The following is a 15975-nucleotide window of genomic DNA, read 5'->3' on the forward strand; positions in this document are numbered from 1 at the left end:
ATTCTAAAATATATTCTAGCAAGTTAGCCTACCACAAACACATGCTACTGAAATTCTGCAGCCTTGAGCATGCATGCACAGTAAGTGTGGCAACACTGCTTTACATATCCACAGAGAATCTTCAAAGCCTCCTGATAAATGGCACATTTTGAAGAAGTACTGAAAGATGCAACTGGTTAGGGCACAGGTATAATCTTAGGGACATAAGAGTAAATAAACTACTGCTATTCTCATGTTAACGATTAGAATGTCAAAATACCCGTGGAGAGTATTTGAGGCAAAAAAGTAAGAAAGATCTGTCAATAGCTAATCAAACTTGTTTTCATTGCACGAATTTAATCTAGTTTTAACTAAGATACTATTTCAGAACGAACAAGCATCACCTAACAGACCATGCTTACTAATTTCAAAAATGTTACTTTACATATGTAACTAGAAAATTTAGCAATGGATTAAAATGCCTTAGTTTTTATCCCCCGAGATTCAGATCAGAATGCCAAAAAGACAGCAACTGACTGCTTAGTTGAAGAATCCTTACATTATGGAAGCAGGAATAGAAGCAGGTTTGCATCTCTCTTTCTTTATTGTATCTCGTACACAGGGTTCTGCTGTTCCATGTGTAGGCATAAGCACTACTACAGAAACCAATAACTGAACACCAAACCACAAAGTGTCAAATATATGGTCGTAATATATATATAGATGCTACTAACTGTGAATATTGCTATTTGCTACTTCTAAATAGAAGCTATGTGAATACTAAACTGTTTATTTGAAACTGCACAGGGAAAAATATATTTTATTCTCCCATTGAGACATCAAGAATCTATTCACCACACTAACAGCTGTTTAATGGCCTTCAGGCACAGGACATGATTCTGCAGCCTTGGCTTAGCCAGAACTCTCAATACGGGCAATCTATTTGGCATAAAAAGAGCTGCAGAACCAGGCATATTCAGAGTTTCTCTGCTACAAAATAAACGATACATACACAAACTCAGAGCAGCTCAACAGATTTTTTTCTAAAACTTGCTCTGTATTTTGTGCTATACAGGTACTTCTGAAAAGACCCAGGTTCTCTCCTTCTGTGTAGGTGTATATAAACCCTAGACACATGCACAAAGGAGAAAGACATATATAAAGCACACACTGAGAGGTCAGCTAATGTGTTTAACTACTGCAGTGCAAATCAGAAGTGAAGAATAAAAAGAGCCTCAGGACTCTAAATATCTGTGTGCTGTCGAGGATTAATCAATAATCAAAAGATCTGAATGACAAGGTACTGTACTAGCATCACACAACCTCCCCACCACCAAATCAATGTATCTGTGTGAGCAACATCCATCTGCTTTGAAAATGTGCGTTTCTTCAGAAACAGGAGGCCTCTTTTGCAAGCTTCCATCGCATCTCACAATTGAGTAAGGTGATTAAATTAAATGGAAGCAGAATTTTCTTAAATAATTTAACAGGCTGGACAAATACAGAACTCAGTTCCGAGTGGGACACCATAGTTCTGCATATCACAAAAATTACCCATGCTGAGGCAAGGATTTCCTGAACAAGCATCTCAGATGTTGTATCCTACTGTTGGTCCTTTTTCTCTGTTCACAGGACAATAGTTCCTTATAGGCTTAGGGGCCAATCAACATCTGCTTTGCAAAGATACATGACAAGTGAGCATATTCTAATGTCTGTATACACATATAGAGAGCACACACACAGATGATTATTAAAAAAAAAAAATAAAGAGAAGCCTTCTGTTCGAGTGCTGGACTAAATATTCCAATTTTCTCTTTCAAAAAGCAATCAATTTCTCTACTTAGTGATACAACATACATGGAGATTGACATGTGGGAATTAAAAAGAAATAGCAATGGACAAGACCAATTGTGTTCTGCAAGCTAATGGCAACTATTTTTTTATAGAACCCATTTTATACATTAAAAATATTAATTTAAAAACAAAGAAAAATTTTTATCTCCATCACTTACATGTTAAATGGAAAAATCATAATATAAAAAACAATGATATCTTGCCTTTTGTGAGGAAAATATAAAAAATAATTTTAAAAATAATCACAGAAATTGTGCTCTTGCCAGACTATTCTTTCTAAGCTGCATGCCAATCCTTACAGTGAAAAAAAAAAAAAAAACCAGAAAAAAAAAGAAAAAAGAAATCTGTAAGAGAGGATGTAAACCCATAAATATAAGGAAGTATTTCTAAGGGTCATACTGAGGACATAAATGAATTTACTCTCACTCCTCCAATAAAAATAAAATACTTCTGCCATGAAGAAACAGCAGCCTGAACTAGCATGTACAATGTCTGACAACGGTTTTCCTAGCTTTTAAAGCCATAAATTCTGAACTACCTGTTTAAAAGGAGATGATGCAAATATTTTAGAGTAATTATGAAAGGTTATGCATACGAGGCCTCATTCATTATGGCTTCCAGTGACCCTTTTACCATTCCAAATTTTAAAAAAAGATAAAAATTAACACACACACACAAATCTTATTTCCTTGGAAGAATCAGAAAGGAAAACAAAATAAAAACTAAAAACATGACAGGAGTGGTCTGTTGGAAGTAGACGAACACGCACACAGCCCATCTAGGGTTTCTACTTTTTTTTTCCCAGGATTAATACACCATCTGCGATATTAAGCAGCGATTTCTCCAGATTCAAATCATTACTTTATGGAAAGATCCAGCCGTTGGAGGACTCCAAAAGCATACACCTGCATTTGTTCCTGTCAGACCTTGCTGTTAAAAGCTGTTAAAAGATTTAACAGTTCTTAATAGAAAGATCTTGTTGAAGGGAAAAGAAACCCATAAAATTCTAATGCACTACTCCATTTAACACAATTCACTTTCCTACTGAGAATTCAAGCCTAATCTCACACTTGCGTAGAAAAATAATGAGATCAACAACTCCCGATGCTTCTTGAAGTATTCTAACCACAATTCAAACCCAAAAGCACGTTTTCTCTCCCGAATATCTGGATTTGTTGCAGAGCTGAAACAAACACAACCCCTGGCAGAGCGGCTCCTTCTTCCCTTCTTTGTACAATACACGGCATTTTCTCACCTACAGCAGCTCACATGCAAACACGGTATTTTTAAGAGGCATGCACAAGTTAGGCATCGAGCTAACAAAAACGCAATGAAACTAGTATTTAAAATTCTATTTTTTAATAAAAATCCAATCCCTCGCATAATATCCGTAATCTGCAACATTACAAAATGTTTGGGCTTGTTAGGGTTTTTTTTTAGAAGAAGGCTTTAGCGCGACCTGAAAACCCGAACCCTCGTCCAAAAGCACTGCTATTACAAGGTGCTTTCCCTACCGCCTCTAATTAGCGCGGAATTAAAAACCTAAAATAAGTAAGTAAATATAGATAAGCAGACAGATAGATAAACAAATAAATCGGTGCCCAGGAGAAGCACGCTGTGCAGGCAGACTGGGGGGGCGGGGGGCGCCGGGGGAAGGTGCCCGCGCGGCGGTGGCGGTGCCCCGGTGCCCCCCGGTGCCGGCGGTGTTTGCGGCGGGGGCTCCAGTGCCTGCGCCGCTCCAGCGCCTCTATTTACATCAGCGGCGCGAGGTGCCCAATGGCGCGCGCGGAGCCAATCAGATGGCAGATTAGATGTCAACTCGGAGGCAGCTGTCGGGAGACGGTTGCAGCCAGTTTACCTCCACAATTCAAATTCCCAACCTGGCGGGCGGAGGAGACCCGGACGCTCCTCCAAGGGTCTCACCCGGCAGCCGGCATTCCTCCCACACCGCGCCGCGCCGCCCCGGAAAGGCGCTGCGCCGCACCCGCCGCCCCGCGATCATCGCGCCTGTCTATCGATCGGATCCATTCATCGATCGATCGCCGGAGTTACCGGGGCTGGGGCAGAGGAGTGCAGGAGGGAGCGGGGGCGGCGGCCCGCCCCGGTGCCCGCGCCCCTTCGCTGACGCCAAGGACTTTTCCCTCTCCCCCCCCCCCCCTTTTTCTTTTTTTTTTCTTTTTTTTTTTTTTTTTAATTTCCGCGTGTGTTTGTGGAGAAGTGAAAGGCAGTTACGCGCCCGCGCACGGTCCTGCCGGCGGGCGAGTCCCCCGCAGGTCACTGGGCCGGGACGACCCGCGCGGACCGGGCGCACACGCGCGCACACACGCGCGCGCTCTTCCCACAGGGAAAGGAGCGCGACCGCGTTACGTGGATCTCACTGCGGTAACTCCAATCAGTGACAAACTAATTTGCTGAGAGCGCGCAACGGCGCAACTCGTTCTGCTCGGAGATTAAAAAAAAAAAAAAAGCAACGGGTTAAAGAGAGAAGAAAAAAAAAGGAGGAGGAAAAAAAAAAAGCCCCGTGAAAGATAATGGACGTTATCCCCCGGGAGCCCCCCGGGTCCGGCACTCCGGTTACAAAATCCAACCCCCGCCCCCGTCCGTCCCGAAGCTGCTTGTCCTCCGGGCCCTGCGTCTCTCCGACGCTATTTCAAAGTGGTGGGGGAAAATATTAATTGGGTCTGAGAACAACCTAATTTCGGCAGCGAAAGCCATACTCCGGTGCCTCCAGCCCCAACGGGGCCGCGCATTGTGCGCGGCTCACCCTCGCTACGGAGGCAGCGAGGGGCAAAACTGGCCCAGAGGAGAAGGAGGGCGGGGGGTGGGGGGGCGGAAAGAGGAAAAAATAAAAGGAAAAAAAAAAAGGGGGGGGGGGCAGAGGAAAAAAAGTGAATTATAAAGAAACTAAGAGCCCGACACGAGCGACACGGAGGCATTAGCCGTCATTAACCGAGCGCGGGGAGTTACCTGGGTCCTGCTGATGGCCTGCCCGGTGTTCCCGGGGCTCATCGCCGGGTGGTTCCTTTGTTGTGCCGCTGCCCAGGCCGGGTTCGCCGCTCCGTACTGGGCGCCCATGTCCTTGCCCATGCCCATGCCCGCCGCTGCCTGCTGGCTTCCCGGGGCGGCCGCCGCTGCCTGGGGCTGGGGCTGCGGCGGGGCGCTGGGGCTGCTGTAGTCGGGGTAGCTGCTGCCGTAGCTCCGCATCATGGGGCTGGGGGACGTGAGCAGCTGGTTCAAGGTAGGGGTAGCCCCGGACGGGTGCTGGTTCTGCCCGGAGAACCGCGCAAAGCCGCCGGCCGCCGCCGCCGCGCCGGCACCAGCCTTGCCGAGGCCGGCTCCGCCGCCGGGGCCCATCATCATGCCGCCGCCGGGCTGCCTCGGGGAGCTCAGCACCCCGTAGCCCGCCGCGGAGCCCCCGTAGCCGCCGCCGCCTGCCCCGGCGGCCGCCGCCGCCACGGCTCCCGCGCCGCCGCCGCCGCCCGCGCCGCCGCCGCCGGGGCCGCGGCCGTAGCCCGGGTAGTGGTTGTACTGGCTGTTGGGGTACCCTTCGTGGGAGTTCTGCAGGGGGTCCATGCTGTTGGGGGCCGCCGTGGGGTGCATTATCCCCATCCCGGGGCTTTGTTGTCCGCCATGTTGATCAAAGCAAGGCCCGGCGCGGCTCGCCGTAGCGCTGCTGGCAGGGGCAGGGGCAGGGTTGCCATAATAGCTATTGAACTCCGAGACACCCACCGCGGAGGGGCCGCCGCCGCCTCCCCCGCTCCCGCCGCCGCCGCCGAGGCCGCCGCCGCCGCTCCCAGCGCTCGGGGGCGGCTGCTGGGGCTGCTGCTGTCCGCCCAGGGGTCCCAAGCCGGGGTGGTCGTAGCGGCCGCCGATGGGCTCGCCCATCTTGCCGGGCATCTCCTCCTCGTCGGCGCCTTTATTCAGCATTTGCTGCGGCTGCTGGGGGGGCTCGGCCTGAGCGCCCAAAACACTGTCTTTTCCTCCATGTTGCTGCTGCTCCATGTCTGCACTGGGCTGAGCAGCGCCGCCACCGCCACCGCCGTTGTTGTTGCTGCCGCTGCCGCCGCCGCCGCCGCCGAGGCTGCTGTTGTTATTCTGCACGGGATGGTGCTGAGGCGGCGGCTCCTGCGGCGGCGGCGGCGGGAATTGATTTAGCTGCTGCTGTAGTGCATGGTGGTGGTGGTGCGGGTGGTGGGCATGGTGGTGGTGGGCATGGTGATGCGGGTGGTGGGCATGGTGGTGGTGGGGCGGCGCGGCGGGGTGATCGCCTCCGACGCTCTTCAGCTTGTGGTTGGGGAGCAGCCCCGTCTCCATAGCCGAGCCCGGGTTGGAGGAGGAGGAGGAGGAGGAGGAAGAAGACGAAGAAGATGAAGATAACGCCGAGGAGCTTCCACCTTCCTTCAGAGCCGGCTCCGAGGAGGAGCCGCCACCGCCGCCGCTGGCGTTGTTGTTGTTACCGGCGGCAGCGGCGGGAGCCGCGTTATTGGCCATGTTCGGCGGCTCGCTGCGGTGGTGGTGGTGGAGATGGTGATCTAAATTATTCACGCTGCTGCCGCCGGCCGGACTCCCCTCGCCGACCCCCAGCGCGGGGCCCGGCCCGGGAGCCCCGGCCCCCCCCGGGCCTCGCTCTGGGCCCAGGCCGCCCAGCAGGCTCGGGGCTTTGCCCTTGCTGTTGTTCGCACCCGCCGGAGCCGCTGCGACTTGCGCGGCCATGATCATCGCAACATTGCGAGTCCGAGAAATTGGTGCTGATAATAGTAACTACAAAAAAAAAATTTAAAAAAACCCCCAAATTTGAAAAACAAAACAAAAAAATCGACTCCCACCCTCAAAAATGGGGGGGCGAGCAGAGGGGTGGGGGGAAGGAGAAGAGAGGGGCAGAAGGAGAAGCGGCCGGGGCAGGGACTTGACTGAGCGCAGTCTCCCCTGCGGACCGCTCCGCACGCACCGAGTTACAGCGATTTCCCTCCCCGAGTCCGTGGTTGAGGTTAGAAATGGTAAGAGCGCCTTACGATCCGTGCCCGTTCCCGCTGTGTGATTTCATGTTGAAAGTTTTTTTGTTCAGGTTTAAATGAAACTTTTTTTTTTCTCCTCCTTTCCTCCCTAACCCGGATATGGGTAAACACACGTCTGCCGGAGCCGCGCTGGCCCAGCATGGCATGAGCGAGCGAGCGAGCCAGCGCCGGCAGCCATCGCCCCCTCCGCCCCGATCGCTCCCGCGCACCCGCAAAACGCGGACTGGACTCCGCGCTGGACTTGCTCGGGCTCCCGCTCCCCTCTCTGCTCTCCCGGCAGCCCGGCGGGATGGGGGGGCGCAGCCCCCGCGGGTCCCCCCGCTCCCAGCAGAGTCCCGTCCGTGTGCGCCCCGGGGGTCGCGGCCCGCGCGGAGCACCGAACCCGCGGGGGCTGCTCCGAGCGAGGGGTCGAGGCGGGCCCCGATGGGCGCCCCCGGTCGCCGAACGCCGGTGGGGCGGGGCGGGGAGCGGGACTGTCCCCGGTGCTGCGGGGCCGAGGGAGCTGCCGGCGGCGCTGCCCCGCGCGGGCCGGTTCGGCGGGAGGGAGGCGAGGGGCCGCCATGCGCTCCGGCTGTGCCGGAGCAGCTGGATCGGTCAAACTTTCGGGGACCGCACGCTGCCCCCCCAGCCCCGTGTGCCGTACTCAGCAGCCGCCTCGTGTGCCGAGGGCCGGGACACCTTTGCTTGCGTGACGGAGAAATTAGACTTGTTTTGGATTTCCCCCCCCCCTCACCCCACCCCTCCCCCTCCGCCCCCTGAAGATTTATATTGTATGTGCAGACGGTTATAAAATTTAACCTAAAATTCTGCAGCGGTAGCATCTTTACAGTTGTCCACATTGTCCAGCTGTCTCCAAATTCTAACGGTCATTTGCGCTGATGATGCTTTTATGTATAGGGCCGTTTTCAATATGTTCTGTGTACTTATTTGCAGTTCAACAGGAGTTGATCAAAGAGAGAGAGACATTTTCGGTTTCATAATTTTATGTTTCCCCAAACAATGTAATTTCCAGTATGCACAAGACACTCATGAAAACGTAGTAACACAAACCCCAAAATATGTAATCTGAGTAACTCTTGCTCCAAATGGAAAGCTGCTGCTGACCTACATTTTTGAACCAGAACGGTTCGAAGTTTTTTTTATAACTATCTTAATACAAGTGATACCCTAGTATAACAAAAGGTAATAGTCATTACCTTTTGACCATTTTAACTAACGAAAGCATTTGGGAGATCAAATACTTGGCTATGAATACACCAAACTGGGATATTAGTGAACATTTTCAATACAGTAAGGGTCTAAACCACGATGTTTTAAATTAATATATTTATATGCTCTGTTAAAGGTAAGCACATTTTCAAATTTTCAAAATGGATAAATAGGAGATTCAATCATAACGGTAGAGAAAAACGCAGCATATCAAGAAAGATGCTGTCATGAGTAGGTAAGCTTTTTTGAATTCACTGGGAAAACATTAAGGGCAGAAGCTTCATGCTCTAATGTTGAGTTACATGCAAAGATTATTGATAAATGTATGAGCAGTGTGATTCCAGAGTCTATTAATTTTAGTTCTCTCTGAAAAGTTAGAAATATTATGATTTGCAGTATGGAGTTAGTTTTGAAAAGTCTCAGTGCTCGTGAAGTACATCTTGCTAATACTTCTGGTTTACAGTTGGGTTTTTTGGGGGGTTGGTTTTTCTTGGTTGATTGGCAGTTTTGTGTGGGTTTTTTTGGTACCCTTTGCAAGTGCAAAAATGTTAGGTAGCTACACATATATAAGCACAGAGCGGGAAAAAAAATTGTGAGTAATTCTAGTGGGGGGAATCAGGTGCATACCCAAGGGTCATTACAGTCTGTACCAACAACAAATTGCAATTCTATGCAAACTGCTAGAAAGGGATATATCATCTTTGTAGGAGAGAGAATAACAGAACTGTAAGATGAATTCATGCCAAATCATTCATCAGCTTTTGCCAAGAGAATACTACATCTTTGTTAGTGAGGCTTTTTGACATTATCTCCTGGATTTTCTTCTTTTCTATATTCAAATGCACGCTAATTATACACATTAAACCACCTAAGTTGATTTTTAAAGTCTTTCATATGCAAATAAAAATATAGATGTCTCCTTGTGTGTATTTCTTTACATGTGTACACTAACATAAAATACGAAATCAATTACACACTTACACTTTGAGACATTTCTATTAAGAGAAAAAATACATATATTGAAGATCTGCTAAGATGTACTGATAGTGCCTGGGCTGCAGATCGCAATACTTCCTAAGACACTCCGCAATGCTTTCCAATCGGGAAAATAACCCGCAAAAGTTTAATGCAGATTTACTTTGAAATGTTTTCCCTGGGAAAAAGGAAAAAAGGATGAGGCTTTAAACTGAAGAGTTCATACCACTAACTCTTTTTCCTCCCATTTGTTTCAGCAACTCGGCTACAAGATTGGAACTAAGAGGCTATAAAATTGAGGCCCTCAGCACAATGAAATCAGTCTGCTATAAAAGGCAACACATGCCAGTTTTTCCTCCCCAATGGCAGATGCCACACCCTAAAGCAGACAGAAGGCACTGCAGTCTGTGCAAGGGAAGCACAACACAAAGCAACAACGATGGTTCAATTTTCTAGATCGCAAATAATGTTGAAATTCCTTTTGCCATCTTTGATCAGATGATGAGTGGTAGTGTTTGTTAAATTCAAATGCTCCTTTCCAAAAGCTCTCATTGTATGCATGAATTATGAATTTATTATAATATAATGTAAAAAAGCTCTAATTGCCATGCATATTATCTGCTGCAAAGTGATTGCGTTGATATTTGATATTGCAAGTGCACAGTTTCACTTTAGTTCTATTTTCATTGTTTCTTCAATTTAATTATTTTCTGTAAACTAACGTTGTCCAAGTGTGGTTTCTTTCTCTTGATTTTTTTCCTAATAACCTATAAGCTCTGGTGCTCTAGGATCCCTCTTCAAAATAAACATAATTTTCTAAACTTACTGTTGGTAATTTGTTTACACCATTGGCTACAACATTCATACAGACCTCCTAGGCCACCTGTCTGTAGCTCAATCCCATGAAAGCTAGGTGCCTTTCCCAGCAGTATAGCAGCCATCCTTCTGTTTGGCCTTCCAAGTCATACAAAGAGTAACACTGAAGAGAGAGACAGAAAACAAACCAATATTGTAATGGCTCTGAGATGTTACGTTAGAGATATTGAAAGAAATAGTTAAATGTTTTTTTGTTGAGGTAAGAATCCAGTCAGAGGTTCAAGACTCTGTTGGATTTGACATGGCTACACACAAGAGTCTGAAAAATTCCTGTGTACAAAAGAAAAAGCTTTTCATTGGGATCTTGTTGTGCTTTATGGTTAAATCCACTGTGCAGTTTAATGAAACTGTTGTCAAATTCACTGTAATTCTCAATTTCCTTCTTTTAGATTTGCATTAGATTTAATGAGAAAAAAAGAGAGAAGTATGTGGGCTTTTATTAAATTATCACTTCTATTACTAGTTAAACATCCAATCAAAATCGTTCTGAAGTCAGTGCAAATCTTTTAATTTATTTCAATAAGGCATAAATCAGATTGCAGAAAAGTAGGCAGCCAGCTCAGGACTGCTTTAACTTGGTATTTGGAATTATAGTAATGGAATTTTGCTTTAAAAGATCCCTTACGTGGTCAACATATAAATATAACATAGTGGTGTTTTCTTTATTATGTAATATTTACATTTCAGTCACAAATGTAAAAAGTAAACTATTGCCATAGATGTCCATCTGATAAGCCAGAATCTCTAAGGTGTAAAGCCTGTAGGTAACTGTAAAATTTTTATTTTAGCTGGTCAAAATGAACTTTGAACAAAATGTGGTTTATGCCAACAGATCACGGCCTATAGCATGTAGAGAGTGACACATTGTACCATTTAATTAAAATCCAATCTTTAGCAGCCACTAATCCTGGGCAATTTAATCAATTTCTTCTGGCAATGCGTAAACAAAAGGACTTAAAACCATCACCATCTCCATCTCGAGAATGTCATACATGATTTTTTTATGGAAATGCAATATACTAGATAGATCACTTGAATAGACTGTTTAAATACCTCAGTTTTACAAATGTGAATCATCCATTGAAGCCAATAAGATCACTCGCTTCCTTAAAGTTAAGCCCTGATTAAGTGCTTCTGTGGACTGAGGCTTCTGTGAAAAAACCGCTCTTGGGTCTGCACTTTGGTGAGATAGGGGCCCAACCAATTTTCTAAATCAAAATAAGATCTTGCCTTTGGCAGTAATAGGAGGAATTGTTGATTTCGGGGTTCACCCACCAGTGAAATCTAAGCCTTTAACCTGAATTACACTAATATTTCTGGATCCTATGTCATTGTTTGAGAACATCATTGCATTTTGGAGAAATTTAGGAAAAGGCCATCCTTCCTTTGAATTAATAATTTATGGTCACATTTTTTATAAATTAGAAAAGTTAAACAAGGCTCAGTATAACAGTAATCATAGAGTTCTCTGCCAAGTTTCTTGCCCATTCTCCTGCCTTTTACAAATCTCTTCTGATGTGCAAGAGACACATGGGAAACCGAAAGAAATATTTGCTGCTAGCTGTGCATTGGTTAGAGGTCCTTCCTATAGTCAGTTGTAGCTTGCTGAGTTGACTGATGCATTGAAGAAACAGTGAAACTGACAGTACACAGCTTTCACTCTCATAAAATAAATGACATTGGTACCTTAGCTGTAAACACGCTGGATGTTCCAAGAAAAATAAAAAGCTGTAAGTTTTCTTTCCTAAACTTTTTCCACTCTATAGTCTTACATTTTATATATCACAGTATTTATCAATTGCTATTTCTAGAAGCAGGTTACTGTGGCGTCCATGTCTTAACCAAGTAAAATATGTGTGTCTAGGATATTTTTATGTACAGACAGAAATGCATGTATTTTAATACAAGATGGCACAGTATTCTTCCTTTGCAAACTGAATTTCTTCTCTATGACTATGGTGTATATGTAATTCTGAATTTTTATAAATGTGCCAAATTATGATTTTGCCTTATGCACTCTATTTCTGACCCATTTCTATAGTATTTTACCATTTACAGTCTCAAATACAGCATCTCTGAGTCTTTTAGCTGGAGACCCACCTTTTTCCTTTGCTGTAATAGTCTGTAATTCCTTCTCTTCCTCACCTTATTTTCATCCCCCACCCTTTCACATGTGCATACACATCTGCTCGCTGGGTAATCCCAAATTCCTGCAGCCCAACTTGCAGCTGCCTTAGCCTCCTGAAGTATAGTCTGATAGTGATGCTGTATCACTTATAAATATCACTCACACTGTAATCCTGCCCTCCAAGTTCCAATGAAGTTCACCCCAGTGCAATTTTCTTCAGCTCCTTTGCATAAGGGACACAAAGTGAATGTTCTTGGGGATGAAAAGGAGGAGCTGCAAAGCCTCAAAGAGGGTTAGGGAAATGTGAGGTGGAAGAGGTCAGATGAAATTATCCCGAGCCTTCTCCATCCCAACTTAGTACATCTTGTCCTTTCTCAAGGGGAAAACTTCCTGGTTTGAGAGCTGATGCTTTGATACATTTACCCTTGTATGGTAAAGCACTCTTGTACACTGAGAAGTCCAGTTGCTCCCACTTCACCATCAGGGAAAAGAGACACAAGGGGGGAATGCCATGACTGCATGAACACTTCTTTCAGCTGCAGTGCCAGCTCCAGGAGCTCCAAGTGACTGCCACAGTCATTTGGTAGGGACCTCAGGGGGGCTAATGCAAGGGTCTGTGAGGATGCATGATGTGCCAGCAACCCAAGAGGGGAGAAAGAAAACTTATTTTTATCCCAATCCTTGCACTGACTCACCCAACGGCCCAAACAGTAGTGCTGGCATAACAGGAAGGGGGAAGAGAAGGGGCAGAGCATACGAGGCCGTTACTCACTTCTTTCTGTTTGACCAAAGAGGAGGTTTGGTGGCAGAGGGAGATAATAGGGTCTGTTTAGCCAACACTACTGCCAAAAAAAAGTATGTCGTAAGATTATAAACAGGTGCTCTTTTCCAAAACCCAGCTGAGACAGTGAAAAAAGTTACTGTTCCCATTTTTTGTCGGCATCACCCTGTCAGATATTAATGCTCCTCACATCTGCTGGTACAGTTGCTCCTACATGTACTCCCCAAACCTTCCTAGATTAAACAGCCCAGGTTACCAGACTTACTTTTTAAACTATCTGCATTAGCTGAGACCCATTTGCCTAAATAAGATTAGGATAAAGTGAGCCAACAGATCTGAGGAGACAGTGGACTCCAGCTGAGGGACAATAAACAGCTGGCAGGTGGTAGTAACCTCTTCTATAAACACGACTTTTGAGGTAGTGAGGGACTTCATCCATTTAGGCCCTAAATGTTGGTCATGGTGATATAGAGACAGTTACATGTCAGTAAAGAGAGTTTATCCATTCTTGTCATGTCAGGCCTGGAGTAGTAAAAAATTCACAGTGTGGGGTTTGCGACCTTCTGTTTCTTTATTAGTTTCTTATTCTATTTCTGCATCAATGGGATGTACACTTACAAAGCATATGCTGAACTATATGTACATCTCCAGAGTCCCAGGTTTGTATTACAGCTGATGGTCCATCATCCTTGCTTACACAGTGACTCAATGGAGCCTGTAAGCTGCAAAAGTGAGCTTGCAATTCTTGCCTGAGTTTCAGGTGGGAATGCTCCTTGCACAGGATGCAGCTGAAATGCCTGTGATCTCTAGATTCGCTCTGAGAGGTTAGCATGGATGAAGTAGCTCCACACATCAGCTGCAGAAGGGGCAGCCATGGCTTTGTTCCCAGGGAGCCAGCAGAGGAGAAGGCTGTGCTCCTGAGGGGTGCACTAGCTGTCTGTTATGCACGCAGTCCCCATGGACATGCTGAGCTTGCCCCTGTCCTCAGCAAACAGGACGTCACCATCAACTGCCGCTGGGGTACCTCACTTTCACATCCTCTCTGCCACGACACATCTGATTGCCAAAGACACAATCAAATCCTCATTAAAAGGGTGAAGTGTTTCTTAAGAAGAGCATCCCCCCCAGCTGGCCCCCTGCTTCAAATAAGCTGAGTTAAACTAACCTAAGAGAAAGGGTTTTTTTTAATATATTGGATATAAACTACTTCAAGATATGCAGATCTAAAAGATCTCAAAATGCTACTAGTCTAGGGTGTGACCCTGGAAATGCTTACTAATTCATGTAGTCCTTGCTCCTGTTAAGCCATGAAACTTAGTGACAGACTTGAGACTCTACCATGTGATGAGGACTGGATTGTTTAAATATCTGTTTCTTCTTGCTTAAATATAAAAAGTAATGTTATTAAAATTAGAAAGACCATTTTATTAATCCAAAATATCATCTAGTTATTTAACAAAGACTTAACAATATGAGTCATCTGCATTAACAAATCCAGATGCTATAGTCAGAGGCAGGAAAGACTCAGGGACTGACAACAGGCTTGCTTTTTATGCTAATTTTTCTTTCTGTTTGTTTTTCATTCCAAACAGACCATCCCTAATATTTTTTCTCACTTGGTGGATTTTAGGAAAATTGTAAGTGAAGAGAAAAATTCTGGGTTCTCTCTCTCTCTTAAAAAGGTAATATACAAATACTATTAAGATTTTTCTAATCTATTCAGCAGACTTCGTAACAAAATTAAATGTGTGTGTATCTTTTTGCCGTGTTACAGCTGGTTTCTTCTCATCCAGAGGATTGGACAAATGTGGTTTTCATTTGGCCACATTTAAATTTAAATTGCCACACCATTCTGTGCTGGGTGTGAACTTACTGTGCATATATCCAAGAAGAAAGGACCGTAATTTGGAAACTGCTATCCATGGTGATTCTCACCAGCTAGAAATCAGGGACTGCACTCATTCTGGGAAAGGCCACATCATGTAAAATCATCACAGTCACCTTGTCTTTTTTGCTCTTCATTGAAGGGCTGGTACCACTGAAAGGGAATTTTCAAAGTGTCTTGTGACAGAAGAATCAAAGTTCAGCAAGAGCAAAGTGAGGCCAGTACTAAACACTTTGCTGATTTAATTTTAATACATATAATTTTTATACAGGGATCTTATTTGCACAGCTCAATGGAGTCGTGTATTTGAAGAGCACTGCTGATTAATTAGATTGGTTCAGTATGAATGAATTAGGTGATCTCTATTTTATGTCTGTTTCGAAGTTCACTATTGTGAACTTCACCCCATTCAGTGCTCCATCCTGTTCAAAAGACTTATTGCTAACTTTACTTGGGCAAGAAAGGGAATCATTAAAATCACGAAGCAAGCCTCTTGAGTATGGTGGGTTCTCTTACAGTTATATAAATGCACCTCATTACTAAGGGGAACTGACTTTCTAGGTAGGTTTTGAAAACAGAGGGATCATGAGGTGGAAGGTGTGGAAACTGCAGGTTTTATGACCAGACCTGAACCCAAGTTCTCTGTAGCTGGGATGGAGTCTATACCAGCTTTAAAAGTAATCTGCCTCTTTTTATCACTATATTGTGTATTTTGCTCCTATTTTCTCTAAAGACTGCAGAAACAACTGATTTAATTTATTAGGAATATTTATCTCAACCTGTCAGTAAAAACAAATTCACATTTCCCTTAGAAATACAACAAAGGTGGAAAATGCTAGACTTTCCTTTTTGCGTTTTTACTTCCAGTTCAGGAGTTCCTTTATTCAGTCTGATGTTAAATCTACTTGTATTAGAGAATCCTTTTTATCTGAGCAAATCTTATTCCTTAGCAATGAATCTCAGAACATTGTGGGGTGATTGTACAAAGCCATTGCTTTTTCTTTATTGCCCACTAAAGAAACATTTATGATTAAATGGGAAAGGGAACTATCTCATTCTCCTGAGCTGGAGATATTGGACTCAATAATGTCCTTCATATGTGTATGCTCTATTTCAGCTAACCTGTTAGAATTGCAATATAAAATTGTAAATCAATGGCATCAAGCACCTGTGAAGATGAGTAAGATTGCAAGTCATTTCTCAGATAGATTTGGAGAAACAGCTCCCAGCCAAGAACTCTTTTACATGTTCTACAGGGTCTGTCCTAAATTAC

At 45.1% G+C, this 15975-nt stretch overlaps 1 protein-coding gene and 1 long non-coding RNA gene across 9 annotated transcripts in view; one reads left to right on the forward strand and one right to left on the reverse strand.

Annotated features, from left to right (window-relative positions):
- Positions 1-6829, reverse strand: part of ARID1B (AT-rich interaction domain 1B) — a 327784-nt gene extending 320955 nt beyond the window's left edge. For all 8 annotated transcript variants that reach the window (XM_069010621.1, XM_069010620.1, XM_069010615.1 and 5 more), the window contains exon 1: positions 4801-6829. In XM_069010621.1, the coding sequence (XP_068866722.1) occupies positions 4801-6552 (1752 nt within the window). In that variant the 5' untranslated portion in view covers positions 6553-6829. The remainder of the gene's footprint in view (positions 1-4800) is intronic.
- Positions 4986-9857, forward strand: LOC138108239 (uncharacterized). Its single transcript, XR_011149913.1, has 2 exons — positions 4986-5071; positions 9290-9857. It is a non-coding gene; the product is annotated as an uncharacterized lncRNA (long non-coding RNA).
- Positions 9858-15975: the final 6118 nt, after the last annotated feature.

Source organism: Aphelocoma coerulescens, chromosome 3 (genome assembly GCF_041296385.1).
Source record: "Aphelocoma coerulescens isolate FSJ_1873_10779 chromosome 3, UR_Acoe_1.0, whole genome shotgun sequence".
NCBI classification, from domain to species: domain Eukaryota; kingdom Metazoa; phylum Chordata; class Aves; order Passeriformes; family Corvidae; genus Aphelocoma; species Aphelocoma coerulescens.